General features: G+C 39.5%; 1 protein-coding gene across 14 annotated transcripts in view; it reads left to right on the forward strand.

The window, feature by feature from the left end:
- LOC146561237 (neurexin-1a) overlaps positions 1-20,872 on the forward strand; it is a 259,720-nt gene extending 238,848 nt beyond the window's left edge. For 12 of the 14 annotated variants that reach the window (XM_085297146.1, XM_085297144.1, XM_085297152.1 and 9 more), the window contains 2 exons: positions 5,454-5,541; positions 18,994-20,872. In XM_085297146.1, coding sequence (XP_085153272.1) covers positions 5,454-5,541; positions 18,994-19,298 — 393 coding nt within the window. In that variant the 3' untranslated portion in view covers positions 19,299-20,872. The remainder of the gene's footprint in view (positions 1-5,453; positions 5,542-18,993) is intronic. The other 2 variants (XM_085297148.1, XM_085297158.1) reach the window with 1 other exon arrangement.
- Positions 20,873-21,642: the final 770 nt, after the last annotated feature.

Consider the following 21,642-nt stretch of genomic DNA (forward strand, 5'->3'; position numbering starts at 1 on the left):
TGGTCCATCATCAAATGTGAGATTTACAAGGAGGGAAAACAGTACACCTCTCTGAACAGTGTCTGGGAGGCTGTGGTTGCTGCTGCACGCTATGTTGATGGTGAACAGATCAAAACACTGACAGAATCCATGGATGGCAGGCTTTTGAGTGTCCTTGCAAAGAAAGGTGGCTATATTGGTCGCTGATTTGTTTTTGTTTTGTTTTTGAATATCAGAAATGTATATTTGTCAATGTGGAGATGTTATATTAGTGTCACTGGTAAAAATAAATAATTGAAATGGGTATATATTTGTTTTTTGTTAAGTTGCCTAATAATTATGCACAGTAATAGTCACCTGCACACATAGATATCCCCCTAAAATAGCTAAAACTAAAACCAAACTAAAAACTACTTCCAAAAACATTCAGCTTTGACATTAATGAGTTTTTTGGGTTCATTGAGAACATGGTTGTTGTTCAATAATAAAATTATTCCTCAAAAATACAACTTGCCTAATAATTCTGCACTCCCTGTATTTAACTCAGTGGTTCTTCAGTGTTTTTTATTTTATTTTTGGGAAATGAAATGCAATTTGAACCTTAATAATGCCAGATTCATCAAGTAGAAAACCTTGGTATGATTATTCAAAGTTATTAGTAGATGTCACAACTGAAAGAAATAAGTGTGCTATGAGCAATAAGTATGGTATGGTAGCAGTCAAAATAAAAATAATAATAATTACAATGGCAAGAAGAACAATCTGACTGCTGTGCTATTATTCCCTGTGTGCTTCTCTTGCATGTAAGTCACAACAAGTGAGTACGTCTATGTATTTAAAAAGCAAGGGATAACATCAAATGTCAATGCCTCACAAGAATGCTCATAAAACAGCTGGTGTGCTTTGCAAAGCTTCCCAAGTGGGGCTCCTTTGGGGAGTTTTCCTACTGAGATGTCATTGGAAATCCTCCAATGGTTGTTGAAGGGGGATGGGATAAAGCATGTCACCCCTAAGAGACCCCCCCCCCCCCCCCCCCTCTTTAACAGTTTGGTACTAAGCTGCTGATTTGACTGAAAATATGAAGAAAAAAATCATCCTGCAGTTTCATGAAAAAATATTGTGGTAGTCTTTTTATATTTCAACTAAGTGAAGGTTAAAAAATATGAAATTCATGTTTTGCATTATACTGGTGTTCTCAAAATATGAAGCTCAATTTATTCTAATCTGAAAAATATTAAAACCTACTTTGTTGGGATAAAAGACTGGATTAGAATAAAGTGTTCTTATTAAGTAGTATGACAAAAACTAGAAGTATTGTCGGGTAGAGAGAATTTCACACAATCCACCTCTGCTGTCAGTGGTTTCTTTCTTGTATGGTCTTATCTGAAAATAGTGACAGCCCATGGGAACTGTTATTCAGTAGGTTGCTTGCATCTAATGGATCGCATGCAATATGAGCATGAAGGAACAGATGTAGGCGAAGATTAGTTATGAGGGAAAATCTGCAGGTTTCTGTGCAGTTTAACAAACAGCAAAGCTTTTGTGTGCAATGATTATGTGTAGCAAAGCAATGTTTTCTCTGTGATATTTTAATCAAGATAGAAATTTGTTTTTGGCATTCTGGGGTGAAAAAAGAAAGTATTTGGATTAAGACCAGATCTTAATAAGCAACAGATTACGGACACTCAGTAACAAATATCAGGTTTATTTTTGCAACAGACTATATGTAAAAAACAAAAGGGAGAGAGAAAGATTTGCAAAACACGAGCTTATAATGGGAAGAAAAAAAAGTTACTGGAGAAAATACTGAAAAACAGAAAGGGAACAGAAAACAGCAGCATCCTCAGTGGAATACATTACCAGGACAGCGGAGGCATGCTTTGGATAAACCCTTCAGATGCCTTCAGTGTCCTCCTGACTTTCAGCTTGTCTCCAAAGAGACATGTTGTGTGCCAGAGAGCATTCATCAAATTAGACCAGAAAGAAAACAATGTGAAAACCCGCAGCTCTCCCTCGAGACGTGCCGACAGGTTATCACAGAGAAGGTGTCTCTTGCTCTCCAGCACTGGGGCAGCAGCACACAGCAGCCTCCCTGAAGAGCAGCCCTCCCCTCCATCCCTCCCACCCTCTCTTTCTCTCCACACAGGCTGGGATTAAGAGGGAGAAAACGGGAATTCAATTTAGATGTGTACAAATGAAAGGCAACCTACTCCATATAGTAGTTTTTAGAGATTGGGATTATACACCATAGTGAAGTTGAAGGAACAGAAAAAGTTAGTGTTTGTGTGGTTGTAAATAACTAGAGGTCCTGCGGAACAAGACTGCTGACCAAGCTTTAGAAAGCACATGCAGAGCACGGCTTGGCTTGGACATCTCATTAAGGTGGACCGTTATCAATCCTCAAAGATCGAAAACCGGCATGACACTGCTAAAGAAGGCACCAACGTGCCTTTGGCTGAGTCAGTTTGGAATTTCCTGGTCCGCATCCTCTTTGATGGTTCAATCAGTGCGTGAGCCAAGGTCAGTCGATAGCTTTACTTCTCTGAAAGCTTTAGCAAGATGTATTTGTGTATAAAACTCCCAGCGGCACCTAAGGCAGTGGAAATGGCACTGCACTTACAAACGATCAACATTTTCATACACTTTGGTATGAACACTACAGGCAGGTTTCTCTTGACAGTGTTTCTCTTTCTTCCTCTTTTTGTGTTTTTCGTGGTCCCAACTGTCTCCCCAGGTTTTCTTAGTACATCTCATAGAAGTGTGCGCTCTGCTGCTCTGAGCAGAGGCAGATAAATGAGCTGTGCTGTAGGTTCACCGTGGCTTCAGCACTTTACCGCTAGATTAATGATGCCTTCCAAGCCCCGAGCCTTTGCTTTTAGCATTTTAGAAGTACCTTCATAAAGTGAACTACAGGCACATCTTGTTTATACGCTTATCTATTGGGGCATGTTTCCTTTGGGCATGATGCTGTTTGCATCAGTACACCTGACACTCCTGAGCTAATGAAACCCTTCCTGAAGCCCACAGTGTTTCTAGAAATCTTCAGACAAAGATGCCATTTCGACGAGGAAACCCACAGTAGCGTTATTTTGAACTCAAAATCCTCGAATGGTCAAAATAATCACAAGGACACCCATATCCATAGATATGGGAACAAATAAAATAAAATACTGACATTTCAGTTTGGGGTTTTTTTGGCTTCTCAGCCAGGCTACCTGTCAGTTTTCATCACAGTGGCTAAATTGCATGTAAGCCTCTCACATAGCCCGTGTTGAATTGTCACGGGTGAAAAAGAAGGCAAGCATTGGTGGAAGACACCATAAATTGCTAATGTTATTGGATTTCAACCAGGTCATGACCACATCAAAATGTTGACCTACACACTAATCCGGGATGGCAGACTGATGCTCAGTAACATGTGAATTTATTTCAGTTTTGATTCAGAGCCATACGTCACATCCAGCACACACAAGATTCATTGAAAAAAAAAAATGGACGTGGCTTATACATCCTCCTGGCTGTCCTTGGAGGGTCAGTTTTTTATTTTTAAGTCTAAATCAGACTTTGTTCATTTGCAAACCCTTTAGTGACATGCCCAAAAAGTCACAAACAAAACAAAAGACACCATGTCATCAAAAAACTGACTTTCTGTCTTTAAGATTAGTTTGTAATGGAAATCTAAACGATTTTGTGTTTTTGTGGATTTCATTGTCATGATGTAGTTTAAGCCCCCTTTTTATATCCTTCTAGCCTGAATGAGGAGACAGAGACGTATAAATATGAACGGGCATACACCTCCGCTTAGGTTATCCTATGGGGAGTTAACCTACATCTAGTACACCCACATTACATCGCTTCCTCCTCCTTGGTTTCAAATAAACCTAAAGGACAGAGCGAAAGGAGAAAAAAGGATGTGAGCAGTAGAGAAAGAGAGTGGTGAGGTGGGAAGAGAGAGGCAGTATTGATTCCTTGATTCCCGTACCTCTGCCAGTGAGTGCAGAGTGTCAAGATCTCCCGCCAGGAAAAACAAATCACAAGGCTGAAGTGATGGATGTGGCACTCCAGGATCCGGCGGTTTTGCCATCTGGATGGCCGACACTGTATATCAGCCTCATGCGCAGCAAATTAAATTTACATTTGGACGGCTTCCCCGGGCCTCACCCAACACAGATGCACCAAAAGCAGCCCTCCGCCACAACTTCCTTAATGGGTTTGATCTATCATTTCCGGGTCTATTATGTAAAGATGATGTTGGTCCATGTTCAGAATGTCAAAACGATGTTACAGTCGCAATAGAATCACATTATGCGCGGCCAAATGGATGTTAAGCAAAATGACATCACCTTTAATTTCCTTAACATGAGTCGATACTAATCCAACTTGCCGAAATATTTTGAATGCGCATTAGAACATCGGTGAAATAAGAGAGCAAATTTGATAAAAGCCAAAGTCTGTCTTCATTTTTAGGACCCTGATTCATTCCTTGCCCATTTTTTTTCCTTTGTCTGGTTTGTCACCGTCACACATGCAAACCCCTGCAGTATGAACAAAGTAAGGCTTGTTAGGAAGTACACTTAAAGGCTTAAAATTATTAGTCCAAAAAGGATAAGTGAGGATGTAATGCCACATATAAAAGAGAAGGTTTTTCTGCTTAGCAGCACACCACAAAGAAAAAAATCTAACCTGGCCCTGAAGACGCCGCCATGCCTAAATGAAATGACCTTTAACGCCGAGCTGATCAAATGGCCTGAAGCAAGACTATAAAAGAACATTGCAGTATAATGTTTTACAGTGTACTTTTTTTCTGGTCTATTGTTTGCCCTTTCCCATTTTCCTGGACGGTAAAATGTATCGTGTTTGGCAGGTGAGGAAGTGCGCTGAAAGCAGTCTGAAATGGATTTGATATAAGAGTCGATGTGGCAGCAGATGCCACGATTTGGTTTATTTTGGATCCTTATTTTGTAAAAAGAGATACTGAATTACTTTGAAAGAAAGAAGAAGAAAATATTGATTTAAGCCTGTGTTGAGCTGGCTTTTGTTTTCCAATGTCCTTTTTGTTTTTTAAGCTTTCATGGCTGGTTGTCCTCTAAATGTCAGAGGTGTTTTGTGATGGCTCTCAGCAATCGCTTGAAGTGCTATGCAAAGCTACACAATGAAAAGCAAATTGAGCATGTGAGTCGACAGTTGTGCCGTGAACTTCAGCCCCCACTGTTCCCCAATAATCTGATCTCATTTATGTAAAGACAGCGCTTCCTGGAAAGCAGCGTAGCAGCTGCTACAGCGCCGGGGAGCTCGTGCCTGTGTTGACAGATGATTTCACCAGTCCAAAAGTTTAGTTTAGCCACTTGTATTCACATCTCAACTGCCTGGCTCTCTTTAACCTAACCTAACTTGAGTGGGAGTCCTCTCAGCCCATAGATGCAGCTAAGTATTCCGTGCCCTCACCACTCCTCTGTGTAATTCTCTCTTTTCAGACAACTGACGACTTGCTGGTGGCATCAGCCGAGTGTCCAAGCGATGACGAGGACATTGATCCCTGTGAGCCGAGCTCAGGTGGGTTAGGTTAGTCATCTCTTTTTTTATTCTACTTTTCTCTGGGTGTGTCAGTGTGTCTTTGTGTGTAACAGTTCACCCCCACCAGGGCACTCGAGGCTAATGCGTAGTGTTTAAATGAGAAGATTGGAGTTTAGTTAAAGCTTAAACACTTCTCAGAGGCTGACTGCGTGATACAGCAAGCTGCAGGCAGTCTGTTGGGTCGGGCAGCTCCATTTCTATACAGTAGCTCTTTCAGTAGTTTGTTGGAATCTAAATTATAAATGCAGTAAAATTACTGGTTTTTATTCATGCTGATTAATGTTTTAAGGCATTTTAATGTAACTAGCTTATTTGAATAGATTCAGGGTAGAGATCTATCACTGTCTGACCTTGGAAGATTAAACATTTTGAGAAAGAGATGCTATTTGTTTGTTTTTTGCTACAAGTTTGGTAGGACACATTCACATTTATTTGTTACACTCAGTAGATTTAGTCAGAATGAATGGAGGATCATCTGGCACTATTACTTAGAACTTGTTTAAGTTTTTTCAGTTGTTGCTGTTTTTGTGTGGGTTTTGTTTGCTTGTTTGTTTGTTTGACGATTGTGCTTCATCGTGTCCTGATCTGTGTGGTTTTTTTTTTAATTGATTCAAAAGCCTGATAATTGTTGCTCCACGACTTCCATCCATCAACATTAACCCACCTAAATTAAATGTTCGGAACAATGCTCTCAAAGAACCTCGTGCCCAAATAAAACACTGCCTTTTTGCGTCAAACCAGCCGCTGTTACTGTGCTTTCATTTAATTTCTTCATCGGCTCACGGCATCTGTTAATAAACTCAAAAAGCAAAAACAAAAAAGGCCACACACACGCACACAGTTGTGATTATCAGACCTGCAGGGCTCCAGCACGTGAAATCAAAGAGGGTAAACCCAGAGAGTTGGGGAAGGCTGATTTTTACAGGTGCAAAGAGTCCCCACTGTTGTTAATTAAATTCTACAGTGGGCAGTGGGAGTTCATCCTGTTGTTTCTCATGCAGTATTGCTCACAATGGCTGCACATAACCACCCTCGGAGTTTGTGATTGAGGCACATGTCATGTGTTGCTCTTCATAAAATAAACAAACACATTTTAGCTTTGGGTTCTGACCGTGTGTGTTGAAGAGCCCCGATAAGTGTACAACAATAATCATAAAAAAAAGGTACCACTTATTGTTCTCCCTGAAATTGAAAATGCTCCTCCCAAACTTTACTCAGACAAATATTATAAATGTGTTTGCTCCCTGCAATGCTAGCAAACTTTTAATCTCTTACCTCGCCACACATGGAGGGCAATTAAGCGTAACCTTTGAATGGAAAGATTTTTTAAATGCATTCTGAAGTGATGAGAAGCACAGAGAACAATTAAGTCCAGACCCAAGGCCCCACGCTCCATCTAAATGTGCTATCGATCAGAATGTGGTCATAAAACGTCCACTAAATTAATGTGTGCCCCACAGCAAAGACTATCAACTTTTCTAGTCTGTCCCTCTTCCTGTTCCTTTGGTTTTCTACTAGCGAGATTAACTTTTACCTCGCTTTTCTCCTGCAATACATCAGAGCGATATTCCGATTGGGCAGCATCACAGCAGGTCCTTCCAGGGAACACTGTATCTGCTGCTTCTGAAAAAATACACAGGAGATTGAGCTGTGTACTGATTCACACTCGCATTATGATATTCTGTGACAAGGGCATCTGCCAAAACATCAATTGCATACTGTGTGATGCTTAGGGACACACCCTCCCAGTGCAGAGTATCCCTCTTCTTCTGTGATCACTGAAGGGGATTTGACACCAGAGCTGTGGGCTCCCAGGGTGGCAGCTGTCTAACACCGTATCCTGATTAATATCTACATTCAGAACAATTCACACGCTCTGCCAAGCACATGCCACATCTCCGACAGGGCTGCTGTGCATAAAGAACTGGATACACTGTTGCTGATAAAGTGCTACTTACTCATATTACTGTTCAGCCAGCTCCTTTTAATGACGCCAATAATATATCATTTTTCATGCAACACCTTGACAGCCTCTTCTGTCTGGCATCTCCAAAGGAGTGGCCAGATGCGCATACATTTGATATCTCTCTGTCTTCACAGCGCATGTATGCATACAGCAGGATAATGTTGGTGTATAAGTGATCTACAGAGGTCGAGCTTTGAAAAACATGCTATCTGCAAGCTATCTGTGGTCCAAGGTCAGCTCTAGATCATCCCGCATCTTACTGGAGTCTTGTCCCACAGCAGTCTCTGTCAGTTGTTGAATGACATGAATCAGGTAAACTTACTTATTGCCGAGCTTTATTACTCTTACTTCCGGAAACCATGGAAAGCCATCGCTACCAGCAGAGCTTATCGCCCAGCAGGACTCGGATTAGATCATACTGCACCAAATTGAATCCTCCCCCCTGCTTCTTGAAACCACAGAGGAATACACAAGCCCGTGATGCTGCAGCTCATCTGATCTGTAATAGGAGGATGCTTTGGGACCATGCTTGTACTGGGCAGCCAGTCTCACACAGCTGAATGTCAGCGTAATCCATCTGTTTATGTGATACCTGTTTTTCCGACTTCTTAGAAAGAAAAGTAACAAAACTATCCATAAAGATAAAAAATCCAATTCTCTCATATGTAAATATTGTGTGAATGCTGACGTTTAGCAAAAATTTCCTTCATTTCTTGCGAGAAAATCTTTTAAAGACTGACACAAAGGGTTTTAATTATTTGCTGAAAACACAGATGCAGGTGGGAAAATATTCTCTTGAACAGCGTAGAAAGCTGCCACTGATTATTCTGCACCAAGTTTTCATGGTGAAAGTTAATGAAAGAGGTTGTTGCTGAGCTACATGAAGTCAGATGAAACGGATGTCTCTTACCTACCAGCTCCAGTTCATTGGCACCATGCAGGCTGTTGATGGAGGGCAGCTGCTGCAGAGTGACCCATATCCAAGGTTGCATGATTACATGCCGGAGCTGCCTTTTTTCCTCATTTTTCCTCCTCTGAGAGAACAATCCATGATTAAAATTAGCAGCTGTTTAAAATGAGTTAAATTCTTGTTACCAGATTTGATAGGATTGTTTTACCCGTACCACCTTTTGGTTGAAAGCAAGTAAAGCAAAGTTTGTGCACTGTGTAAAATGTAATAAAAACTGAATGCAATGATTTGCAAATCTGATAAACCCATATTTTATTCACAATAGGGTATGGGAAACATATTGAATGGTTAAAGTGAGAAATCTTCCGTCTTTATGAGAAATATTAGCTCATTTTGAATTTGATGGCAGCTAGATATCTCAAGTGAGCGGGGCTGGGGGGCCAACAAAAGGCTGGAAATGTTCTCTTGAGTAGTAAAAAAACAGCTGGAGAAAAATTTTGTAGTTAATTAGATTTTTTGTCAACAGGTCAGTAACATGATTGGCTTTCTTAAGGAGGCAGATTTTCTCCAATCTATAAAAACCAATACCTAAAATAATAATAATTCTGAATAATATACATCGGTAAAGTAAATAATTAAAACTAAGAGTTAAAGCCGACCATGAACATTGGATGCCCATGATCTTCAGTCCCTCAAGCACCGCATTAAAAATCGACATGATTTTGTCACAGAAATCAATGCGTGGGTTTAGGAACAAATCCATAAATCGTTGTTCGCCATTGTTAAACACAGTTGTTTGTGCTATCCATAAACACAGGTTAAAGCTTCGTCATACAGAAAAGAAGTCATATATGAACACCATCCAGAAATCCGGGTCTGCTTGCACATCTGGAAAAGACTTAACAATACAGTTTTTAGAGACATGCATGTCTGTCAATATATGCTCCCATAAGACCATGTCTTATTCAAGGAAGGCGTTACATATTTTATCAAGTGGATTCTCAGACTATATACTGCATCTATTACAACAGCGTGGCTTCACAGCAGAAGAGTCCAGCAGCTGGACTGTCCTGCCTGCAGCCCAGATCTTTCATCATTTTAAAACATTTGGCATATCATGAAATGAAAAATTCAGCAAAGAAGATCCAGGACTGTTGAGCAGCTGGAATCTTGAATCAGACAAAATGAGACTGCCATCAAATCCAAAATAACCTCTCTTCACGTCATTACCTACTGGCTTTTTTTTTTTTTTTTACATTAATCCAACTTTTTTTGAATTGGAGACATGCATGTTGAGAAATTGATAATGTAAAATGTTTGACATGTAGCATTTAAAATATATTTTTTAAGTAAAGGGGTGTGAGGATTAATCCTAATTTCAAATTAAATAGGTTAACTGCACTTATAATAGAGCCAGATTATAACATAAGTCTGTGTTCTATGTCAGCACAGTAAATAATGAAGATAATGCTCGCAGCAAGCCGTTGTACCCTAACGTAAAGGCAGGTGGAAACATCTAGCTTGTTGGTAAGAAAATACTTTGTTTCAATTTTAGATTATTCTTCTGTTTCCAATCTGAACCTAAGCTAACTGGCTGTCAAATGTAGCATTATACTTCCCAAAGTATGTTTATTATTACACAAAATAGCTGTTTCATATTAAGCTACAATTGGCTGTTTTCTTCATGCAGCTTTAAGCGTACGACCCAATAAAATCTAACTATTCCTTAGTGGCCCATAGAAATCAATACCAGCTTTGAAATTGACTCCCTTAATTATTACTTGAGAACAAAGCCCCCCCTCCATACCTCATAATGAATAAATGATGGAGGAAAACATGAGGAAGTTTCTCTTACACCTGACAGAATACACAATGTTTCCTCTGAAGTTTGGATTCTCTGATCCCTGACTTCTAATGTTTTTTTTTCCTTTCTTTTGAGAGAGTGCACAAAAGTAGACGGATATATCCAAACACTCGACGCCTCAGCTGGATGTTTATCTTTTAAACCCGTGCACCTTTATTTTTCCACCATTATACCGTCATTAATTATGCAACATGCAATCATGTAAAATGTGATTTGTATGAAAGAGAAAAGCACCCCCCCCCCCCCAACATTATCTAGGTTCATACCATCAGCCTCAGTGAGACTTGTGGTATGTGCAGACCTTTGCATTTCACACATAATCTTTGAGTGCTTTTATTCTCTGCTAGAAATAGCCTTTTTCTGCACATTGCCCATAGGCAGGTTAAGGTTAATCATCTCTAGTTTCCTCTTCTCTCTATGCGTGCTCATCTTTTTTTTTTTTTATCCTCAAGCATTCTGCAGTGACATTAGCGGCTGCTAATGTGTTTGACATTTTGTTTTAATAGATTTAATTTATGGTTGGGGAAACAATACATAGAGTAAACCAATAAATCAAACGGTAAATGAATACTCTCTTTAACCCCATGGCAATGACTGGAATGCACCCAGACAGGAGGAAAAAAATTAGAGTAAATTATTGTTTTAAAAGTAGCTGTGAGATTAATGAAACATTAAGAGCACTGTGCTGGCTTAAGAGGTCACTGCCCACATTTAATAGGTTATTCAATCATACCCAGCTGGAACTCTGTGTGTGTTCATTTCTCCCTTTGCTGAATACAGTGTCATGCACCTTGCATGCCAGACTGCCACTAGCAGAGATGGTTTAACTAATGGAAAAAAAAGGCCTTTTTTCAAAACCGGAGGCCTATTGAACGTGGTCGTAGCTCACAGCCGGGAACAACGCCGATGACCTTCAAGCATCACGTCTACTCTTTTTGCCAACATGTTGCTGTTATTTTCCTATAGTCTGCTACTTTCTGCAGACAGCCTTATGGAATTTTGCCATTTTTGTTTTTCTTGCACTCTTTCACTGCGGATTATGCCATTCAAGTCTTCTCTCTACATCCTATTTTAAATGAAGTGTGTTCTGAGAGAAAACAGGATTTCACACTTACTGTCAGTCTTTCTCTTTACTGATCCCACCGTATTTATATTTTCAATTACTTTTATTTTTTTTCACCGTTCATCTTTCTGGTGTGCTGACATTGATGATAACACATTGTGTCTGTTTATGAGTCTAAGTAGGGCATGAAAGACTTTGCTAACCAAGAAAAGAAAAGTTGCTCAGTTAAAGGCCAGTTATCGAAATAGTAAAAGCAACTAAGACATTACAAATATTAATAAAAAATGTACCAGTCTGGAAAATGCTTGTAAAGATTATCTCATCTTTACATGCATTTGATATTTTTGTTGACCTGCTGTCTAACAACTGTATCACTTAATCTGACTAAAGGTGGTCATTAAGTTGTTGTGGGGATAAGAAATAGTCTCTAGTAAAACATATGGACAGTTTTCTGAAAAAAGTTTTTCCTCCACTTCCTAATTTCTTATTTCAAGTTTAAGATCTTCAGAGATTTTTGAACATTCGAAAGATAACACAGATAACCCAAGTAAATACAAAATGCAGTTTTTACATGATTTGATTCATTAATGGGAAAAGTACCCTAATGCCACGTTTGACTGGTGTTCTTGTTTATAGCAGGTGTAGCAGGAAGTAAACCGTCCAAATAGTTGAGCTTTTGTCTCGCCACTCTACAGAATATTTTGCCAAAAATTTTTTGGCAAATGAGCCTTTGTGTCCTTTTTTAGTCAGCAGTGGTTTTCACCTTGAATCTCTCCCATGGATTTCATTTTTTGCCTAGTCTTGTTCATATTGTTGAATCATGAACTCTGACCTTAATTGAAGTGTCAGGCCTGCGTTCTTTTATGACATCAATGTGCTCCAGCAGTAATTTTGCTAGGTAATTTTGGCAGGTAGGTGAACCTTCCCACTCCTGGGAAGTGAGTTGCTTTTTGAGATCTTTCAGCCCATCTCACTATTGTTTAAATGATTTCGTGATTCAGCAGATCTGACAGTTATCAGTCCTGGGTGTGGCTAGTGAGAATGAACTCTTCTGTCCAACAATGTGGTTAATCACAGTTTTTGTGCACACAGTTGTCATAGCAGCTTGTGTCTACATATTTAAAACTGTTTGTGTTATCATCATGAAACAAAATACAGGTATGAACACAATGACACAATGTTACCTAGCTATAGAGCCATAAGTAAGTAGGTATAGAGCCCGAGACCTCATAGCCTGACACTATAGAACTCTACCTCTCTAATCAAGAGATGAACTCCAGACTTGTGACATTAAAGCTGAGTAAGCTTAGTCGTCTTCTTTCATCTTGCCTTTTTAGTGGAATCCCTCTTGGCAAAGGCTTAAACTGCATCATACCTTTTAGTGGGGTTAAATCAAACACCTTTTTAATAATTCTCACTTCATGTCATGCTCACTCAGCTCTCAGTTCATCATCCACCATCAGCGTGCGCAGAGCCACTTCAGACTCATATATGCAAGCTGTCATGAGGCATACTGCCAGCATGTCACAAGTACAGGGTGGCTTGCATCACTTCTTGAGGACACTCCGATAATTAAAGAGGCAAGAGGGATTTAATAAATGTTTTGGCTCTGCTGCAGTTGATACAGTGACCTGTCTGCAAAATGATCCCCGGCTATATGACAACTCTGACAGCTCATGATTATAGCTGGATATGTGAAGTAAGAAGATGGTATAACACTAATCTGGCTGAATAACAGCACTGTGTCACTGAGTATGCCAATAGCTGTAAGCCTGGTTGATCTGAAGGCAAACCTGCAGCCACACCTCCCTAAGCCCTCAACGATGCATGATGTGTTGCTCATGTTGTCAGCTGTTGCAGTTTGCGGATGGCCAAGTTTACACAAAATCTCTTTTCGCTAGTTTCTTGATAAAAAATAAAAATTACTTCATTCTTTGATTCATTTCCATTGGAGCATTAACACAGCCTTGCCATTGTGCATCCGCTTAGAAAAAAAGCTTTATCCTTGTCTACCCTGCACAACCCTTTAAAGGCATTAGCAACAAAAGCTAATGAAAGGTCAAGCCCGGCCTGTCTGTTCAATATATTCTGAATAATCTTGGTTGCTCCATTACCTCTCAACAAGTCTTACAGACACCTGAAGTAAACCCACCCCCTGCTGTGCTTTTCCTTCATCTATGGCCCCCATCAGCCTGCCCTGTTGCAAATTACCAAACAAATGAACCCTTTCGCTGGAGACAAATGAGGAAAAATAGTCTTTGAAGAGGACCATTTATTCAAATCCCACCTGACAGTGCAAAATCTCTGATCCCATTTCTCTCCTTGAGCGCATGTGGCACAAAGAAGTCAGGCAAAGAGAAGTAGAATCACATCAGGCATTTCTCCGGCTTTTAAATGACATTTTCCTATGCGTCAGTGCTAATATCTTCAAGAGGCAAGCTCATATATCCATACTGAAGGATGCAGGCAGAATTAAGAGAAGAGATGCAATCAAATAAAGCCCGAAGAAAGAAAAGCATCAAAGTCTTCAAAGTCGCTTTGCACTGTTTATTAACACTGCACGGCAAAGTGTTAATAGCCAGGCTGTTTCTTTTCTTCCACTAAAACTCATGTATCAAGGTCACATATAAAATCTTTGCTTCTTTGTTCAGTTTTTATTTTATTTATTTACTTTTTTGTGCATCTCCTCTCGAGAACTCTCTGGTGAAAGCGAATGATTTGTGACTAAATAACTAGAACATTAACTGTTGTCCTTGTAAATAAAACAGCAAAGACTATATGATGGTCTTTCTCTGGGATGAGACGTAGAGGAGAGAGTTATTCTGGCAGCTTTTACCCAACTGCAATCCTTCAAAAGTTAACCCCCCTGAGTTTACCTCCATCGCTTCACAAGCACACCCCTGCAATGCTGCCATGAAGCTAGACACACTTTAAGGTCATTTTCCCCATGTCTAATTTTACCCTTGGGTGCGCTCGAGTAGAGCTCATAAGAGCAGCCATCATTTTAAACACTTGTTTCAGTTGCTATTTCTTTCTCAGTTTATGTGCCTTCATTCTGAGATGATGGAGTGCTAATGAACAGACAGGCAGATGCATTTTGACTGAGGTCCTTTTGGGGTTTTCTCAATGGCCTTGGGTCTGGGACATTACTTTATCTGAACTCCACTTGAGTTCAGGCGCACTGTAGGGCAGGGGCACAGTCAGGCACATGGGTAACAAATGAGCTGCATCACTGTGTTAAAGGCAGTCTAGTAGACTGTGTAAGATCCCATCAGGTGGCTATTTGATAGACAGTGCTGAGACTAAAGGTGAAATAAAGAGCTACTGTAAATGCTAATAGCTTTAGACAAAACATGGTTGTGTCAGCACTGTGCTAAATTTAGTGCTAACCTTTGACTGGTCAGCTCTCTGCACCATAAAAGTATTGAGTTCTTACGAGCTGTAAGAGTGGCGCCAACAGATCAGAAGAGTCCTAGTAAATTTTAAATACTGCGCAGAGCACCCAGAATTTAGGAACACAAACATACCACAGTCATGGAGGGTGAGGGGGAATTTAAGCTAGCATTTTTCTTCATATTATAATTTTTATATAAGCAAATTAAAGGAGAATTATGGGCTGTATGTCCCGATCCCAAAAAATGAAGGCCAACAATTATTTTATTATTTCTTTGGGGCATTTTAATTCATTTATGTAGTTATTTTTTTTTCCACTTAGTTTCATTTTTGGGGGGCTGTTGTAGCCCTCCATAGAAAGATTTCCATTAATGTTGAAGTAAATGAGTAGCTCATTTAACCCACTTATTTTACTTTTTCAGTGATGAAAGACGGATTGTGGTCAGTTAATTGAGAGCTTTCCAATGTAAAGTCGCTGTGAGAGCTCAGCCTGTGGGGAGCCAATCAACAGATCCTGGCAAGAGGAAATAACAAAGCCTAGAGCTGGAGGTGTTAGATCACACAAGGAAGAACAGCGCGCCATGATACTTTTGGCACATGGTTCACTCCTGATGTAGCAGTCTGAGGCTGCCTCCCTCCCGAACCAGCCGAGGTCTCATATAAAACTCTAGAGTGCCACATCAAGACCTCTATCCTCCATCAACCTGCTATGTCATCTACACTTTCAACTTTTTTGACCCTGAACAAAGGATAGATAGCACATATGAAAGTAACTCACCGTTAATGCCCGTGCAATGGTTTGCTTGGGACGAGCCGTGTCAACCAGTGGCTTTTGCCCACAAGGCGAGAGCATTCTTCACACCTGTCTGCAAGGATAAGTGGGCTTGTCACAAGCAGAGCTAATCTGTTGCAACGCTCAGTCACATTCAATCCCCCATTGGTACTCTCTGCTTGTCCTTGAATGTCGGATAGCATTGGAAGCATACTTGGGCCGCTGATCAGTCTAACCATGCTGGAAAACATGTCAATGAAGAGGAGCAGCATCTTTGTGTCTGATAGACAGCTTGGGGAACTTTTGCCCTTTGCAGTTTACACTTTTTTGTGCCCTTTAGTCCAATATTTTCCTAAAATAGACATACCTGATAGAGGTTGAGCACGAGCAAATAGAACGCCATTCGAAGTCATTGTTTGTCTGAGAATTCAACTGTCACTCAAGAGGAGATATGGGAGTAATCAAAAAGTGCTTTATTTCCAAAGCCATCGACAATGAGTAAAGGCACAAGAGAGAAAACAATGATAAGAGCTAGCAGAGACATAAGGAGAGCTGTATTATAGCTTGGATAGCATTCAGAAAATGAAGTTGGTTTGCTGATGTGCTATCACTCTCATATTCACAGGAGGATCCCTGGTAGTAGGATGCTTTCAGTGTTATAAAAGACCGACATCACTGTGTAACAATAGTCAAAGAAATATGTAGAAGAAGAACAAGAATAGTTTGCAGATAGGTCAATGCAAAGTAAATCCACCCCCCAACCCCCATTTTATTGTTAGGCTTGTCCAACAGCATCGATAATAATCCTATTTAGAGTTACTGCGTACGATTGGTTTCTCCTTCACTGAATTCTTTTTCAGTGTCCTATTTGCTAATGCTCACAGAAGTACATTGTCTGTCATTAAATAAGGGTCTGATAAGATAGGAAGAAGTGATTATGACAAACTTCAACACAATAAAACTCTGCTATCCTTTTTATTTTCCTTTTGATGTAAAATCGTTGCTCTGCGCTGTATTCTTGAATAGGAAGAGTTACTTATGTGGAAATATTTCTGTGAAGGATTGAAATTATGAAGACACAGTGTTGCAGTTTCTGTTTTAGAATAACATTTCTTTCTAAAGTTGGTTTGATTGTATTAAAGCTAATGAATGCATTTTATTTCTTAAACCAAAATATAAAAAAATAAATAAGTGAAGACAGTAGGACAACAAAGTAGGACATGAAAGACAGCACACGTATGACCAATTTCAAACTCTTTTCTCAAATTTATTATGCAGCGGTCCCTCGTTTATTCGTTCTAAAAATTACGTTCTAAAAATAACCCGCACTAGGTGAAATCCGCGAAGTAGCCAAGGTTATTTTTTACAATTATTGTAGATGTTTTAAGACTGTAAAACCCCCTCACTACACACTTTATACAGTTTTCTCAGACAGGCATGAACATTTTCACACTTTTCTCTCTTGTTTAAACTCTCAAAGTTCAAACCTTGGTAGAAAAATAAGTCCAGTATTACAGAATGAAACCAAAGATCAAACCATGTGACGCAGATGTGTCTGTGTCAATCAGGACACAGAACACAATACACAAGTTAAAAAAAAAACAACAAAAAAAAACGAAGCATGCAAAATTGCACAAAAAAAATCCGCAAAACAGCGAGGCCGCGAAAAGTGAACCGCGTTATAGCGAGGGACCACTGTGTTTAAATCTTTTATAAGAATTGTACTTGCCAAAGAATTGAATATCCCGTGATGTTCTGATCAATATTGCCATTGCTGTTCATGTGAGCATAAATGGCAACTAATATAAGCATCGCTAATGTTTCAATGTATAATTACTTCTCATTAGAAAGTATCAGTATATCATCTTTAAATGGCATTGTGAGCTCTTCATCTAATAGTTACAGTGACGTGTATAATATGAATAAAAGACATAAATAAACATAGAGAAACATCAGTGTGAAGCAAACTTCTACTTTTCATTTAAATGCGAGGTTATACGATAGCGACAATGAAAACCTACAGTAGGAATAAATGTGAACTGACTACTTTACCATTTGCATTACGTAACAAACTGGCCCCTTATATCAACACATATGATTCTGTGTGTTACAGCATAGTCACTGCATCATTTCATAAGTGCTGCAAGAAGCAGCAACAAAGTGGAAAATCTGCAAAGCTTGCTAAAATAAAACCCCAAAAAACTGCCCAGTCAACACAGAGGAGCCATTTGAGCCCTTCATCTCCACACATCTATGTTTGTTTCTGTTATTGTTAGTTTGTCCACTGGAAATAAAAACAGAAACTTAACATCTTCTCATCAAGATCACTACGATCTAAACACAGCTGTAAATCCCTGAGATATTTTCTCCCGATCCAGTCTAAACAGATTGCTTTCATTTCCAAATGTTAGCATTAAGTGTTTGGATTTCACAATTGCAACAAAGAGGGGCTTAACCAGAAATGATGACTGCTACAAAAACACACAGAGAGATGTGCCAGGAGGACTGAATGATATCGGGGAGGGGGGGACTGACATGTTTTCAAAATAGCACCACCAAAGAAGTCGAGACAGCCTTTGGCAAAAATCTGCTGATTCAATTGAAGAATTGTTTCTTTCTGAAAGATTTATTTTCAGAGACTGTGAGACAGTCATGCTGCTCGGATGAATGCTGAATGTTGGAAGTATGGCTTGTTCATTCATGACTATGCTGTAAAGCATGTAATGAGTTGTGAGCTTCCCTGCGATTGATTAACACATTAGTCGTCTTGTCAGTATTACTTTTGAATTTAGAAAATCTCTTTTTTTTTATATATCCATCTATCCATTCACTTAACCACTTATCCAACTGTTGTTATGGGCGAAGTGCCGCCTGTCTTAGTTATCGTAGCTTGTAAAAAAATTCCCATATTCCCAGTATAACATTTAGACATCCTCTATAGGCAGAGGAGAAGGTTAGAAAGGTCAAGTGCTATATTGAAGTCTACAAAACATCCCTGGCTCTTTTGAAGGTTCTTCTTAGGGTTGCATTTCATTGTAACTTCTTTGGTAATTTTGTGACCATGTAAAGTGTTGCCTTTAAAATATGCTCGGGGTATTTGTGTCTTATTTAACAGTCAGAGTCGTTTTGAAGTCTTTTGGCCATCACAATGGGATATTAAACGCTTAAAGTGTCAGATCACGCTGCAGAAAGACATTCGCTGGGACCCCTTATCTTTGCCATTATATGCCATTTCATTCTATTGTGCTCTATTCATTGTCTGACTGCACGCTTTTCTATTTGATGGGAAAGCCATTTAAGCCAGCATGCACTTTGAAAATCGTCAGTCTTGATGTCTATTATATTTGGGATATTCATTTGTACATGCAGATAGAAAAATGCATGCTCTCATTCATTACACCAATACGGTCAAAGTAATGATGAAACATAAAACATGGCTTTTTTGCAGTAATCTTGTTTTTTTGTCTTGCAGCCAATCCCACTGGTGCTGGACCAAAGGGTTACCCAGGAACACAGGAGGTCTTCCGGGAGTCGAGCAGTACTACGGGGATGGTGGTCGGCATCGTAGCAGCAGCGGCGCTGTGCATTCTCATCCTGCTTTATGCTATGTATAAATACCGGAACAGAGACGAAGGCTCCTACCATGTAGACGAGAGTCGTAACTACATCAGCAACTCGGCACAGTCCAACGGAACCGTGGTCAAAGAGAAACAGGTCAACACAGCGAAAACCTCGAGCAAGAACAAGAAGAACAAGGACAAGGAGTACTATGTGTGATTGTCAAAGCTCTGGTCTTTGTCAGGCCAACGTAAACATTTATCAAAAAGACAAATCAGGACTTGTGTAATATAACAACAAATACAAACATTATTTAGTCATTCCCCCCCCCCCCCCCCATAAGACAATGCTCTGAAAAGCTGAAAAAAAAAACATGGTAAATAAAAAAAATTAAAAAATAAACTTTCTTCAGTCTTAAACACTGGACAGAAAGTACTGAGGTTAAAAGACTGGAGGAAAAATGGGTCTGCCAACAATTAAAAATGAACTAAATACATATCTAACATGTCAGCAAAACACCATTAACCCATCTGTGACTTGTTCTTTGGCCACGATAATGTGATCGAACTCCCGTGTTTCTGGAGGAGCACAGATGCACTTTGCAAATGGAGTGACAGCATAGCAGACTTAACGTTCCATTTCCATTGCCTGTGTTTGTGTTGCTGGGACTTTTTCTAGGTAAAATGGCACAATGCATAAATAAATACATACATTAAAATATGCCAAACATTTATGAAGAGGATGAAGAGGAATTAAAAAAAAAAAAATCAATCACATGACGTTTAAGCCAGAGACGAGGAATCAGCCAAAAGTCCTCACGGTAGAGGCAGAGATGGCCTGCAAAGACTATTACCTGGCAGGCAGGGCTGCTGCAGTGCAAAGATGAGAACAGATGGCAGCTTCTCTTGAAGACTTTGGTTTAAAAGAATATGTGAGTTGTGCCAGGAAGAAATCTGGAGGCCTTCGTTTTCACATTGTGTGAACTCAAAGGAGAGACTTCGCTCAGAATCCCGCAGATGTCTCAACGGTGATCATTCAGGAGCCATGCACGCAAAATTATCTTATTACAGTACATATGTTTATATACAATACAACCACATCTATATGTGCTTTCTGGACTGTGACAAAGTGGTGTTTTATAGCCTGTTGTATAGATGATGCAAACTATAACTGCTCCTCAGCCGTTTTGGAATAAAACCTTTAAAAAAAGGACAAAAAGAAGACATAAATGTTATTAAGTGTTGCTAGACATAGAAGATTTTATGAGGACATCTGCATTTTGTTTTTGTTTTTTCAGTTGGATAATAATTTGAATCTCTCCCTGTTTTTACATGTGTTCCTATATAGTTTTTATACAAATTCCAACCTGGACCAGTAACAGCCTAACCTGAAACCTGCACAAGCTGTTGATAGCGGAGATGTGTGACAACTTGTGTGGCTCTCTTTTAAGGATCCTGGTAGAATCACTGCCTTCCTGCTCAATCCTGACTTACATGAGTGAGAATGAAGACCTAGAATATGAGTGTTGATGATGATGATGATGATGATGGATGATGCCAGTGATAAAGATAAATTAACTTGCTGTGTGTGTGTGTTTTCCAAGTGGTATTATAAGATTGTCCAGTGTGCGCTTGGGATGACACAAAACCAGAGGAGAATAGCTCAAATAAGTCTCCATTTCAACTGTTCTGTGTTTGTTCTGTCATTCTGTCAGTCAATTCTGCTTTCCAGAGACCTGTACTTGGAATGAGTATGAGGAAAAATGACCATGAACTATAAATGATGATCATGAATTCTCTTTGTTTGCTCCTCTTTTTATTTCTTCAAGCATTTCATGTTCAGTTGAACTTCTTCTTGTACTCCACATCAAAATGAGTCATAAAAATGAGGGTTTTTTTTTTTTGGAAAAATCAAATGAATAAAATATGACTGAAGTGAACTTAAAACCAGACTATGGATAAAATGTGTCAGAGCTACATGCAGGTATTATGACTTTCATTTTGCACTCTCATTAAATGAGTGCTACACCGATTGGACTCCTAGAACACTGTCTACTCATGACGAACGACCTTTTAAAACTTTTGTTCCTCTTATCTTGAGCCTTGTCAAATCCGGGGAGGGGGCGACATTACTCACAATCCAACTCAGGTGTGTTATAGTAGGAGTCGCTAATGTCGCCATATTCAAGCAGAAATGACTCAGTGGCTATTTGATCTAGTAAGCTCCCTTCTATCTAAATATGCACCGATTGTTTTTCAGTTTGACATTTGCAGTCAACTCTGAGTCAAGGGCATCCATTGTTATTTATCAGCTACAAAAAGCTGGCAGCAACCGCCAGCTTGAAAAATTCACCAATGCAGAAGTACTAAAAAATGCAGGATCTAAGTTTCTACATTATATTGCCAAAATTATATTGCCTTCAAGCGCATATGAACTTGAGTGACATCCCATTCTAATCTATAGGATTTAATGTTAGCCCACCCTCTGCAGCTATAACAGCTTTAACTCTTCTGGGAATGCTTTCCAAAAGGTTTAGGAGTGTGTTTACGAGAATTTTTGACCA

Source organism: Mchenga conophoros, linkage group LG13 (assembly GCF_057382185.1).
Source record: "Mchenga conophoros isolate Kocher_MC1m ecotype Shallow Benthic linkage group LG13, M_conophoros_male_GT1.1, whole genome shotgun sequence".
Classification (NCBI taxonomy): domain Eukaryota; kingdom Metazoa; phylum Chordata; class Actinopteri; order Cichliformes; family Cichlidae; genus Mchenga; species Mchenga conophoros.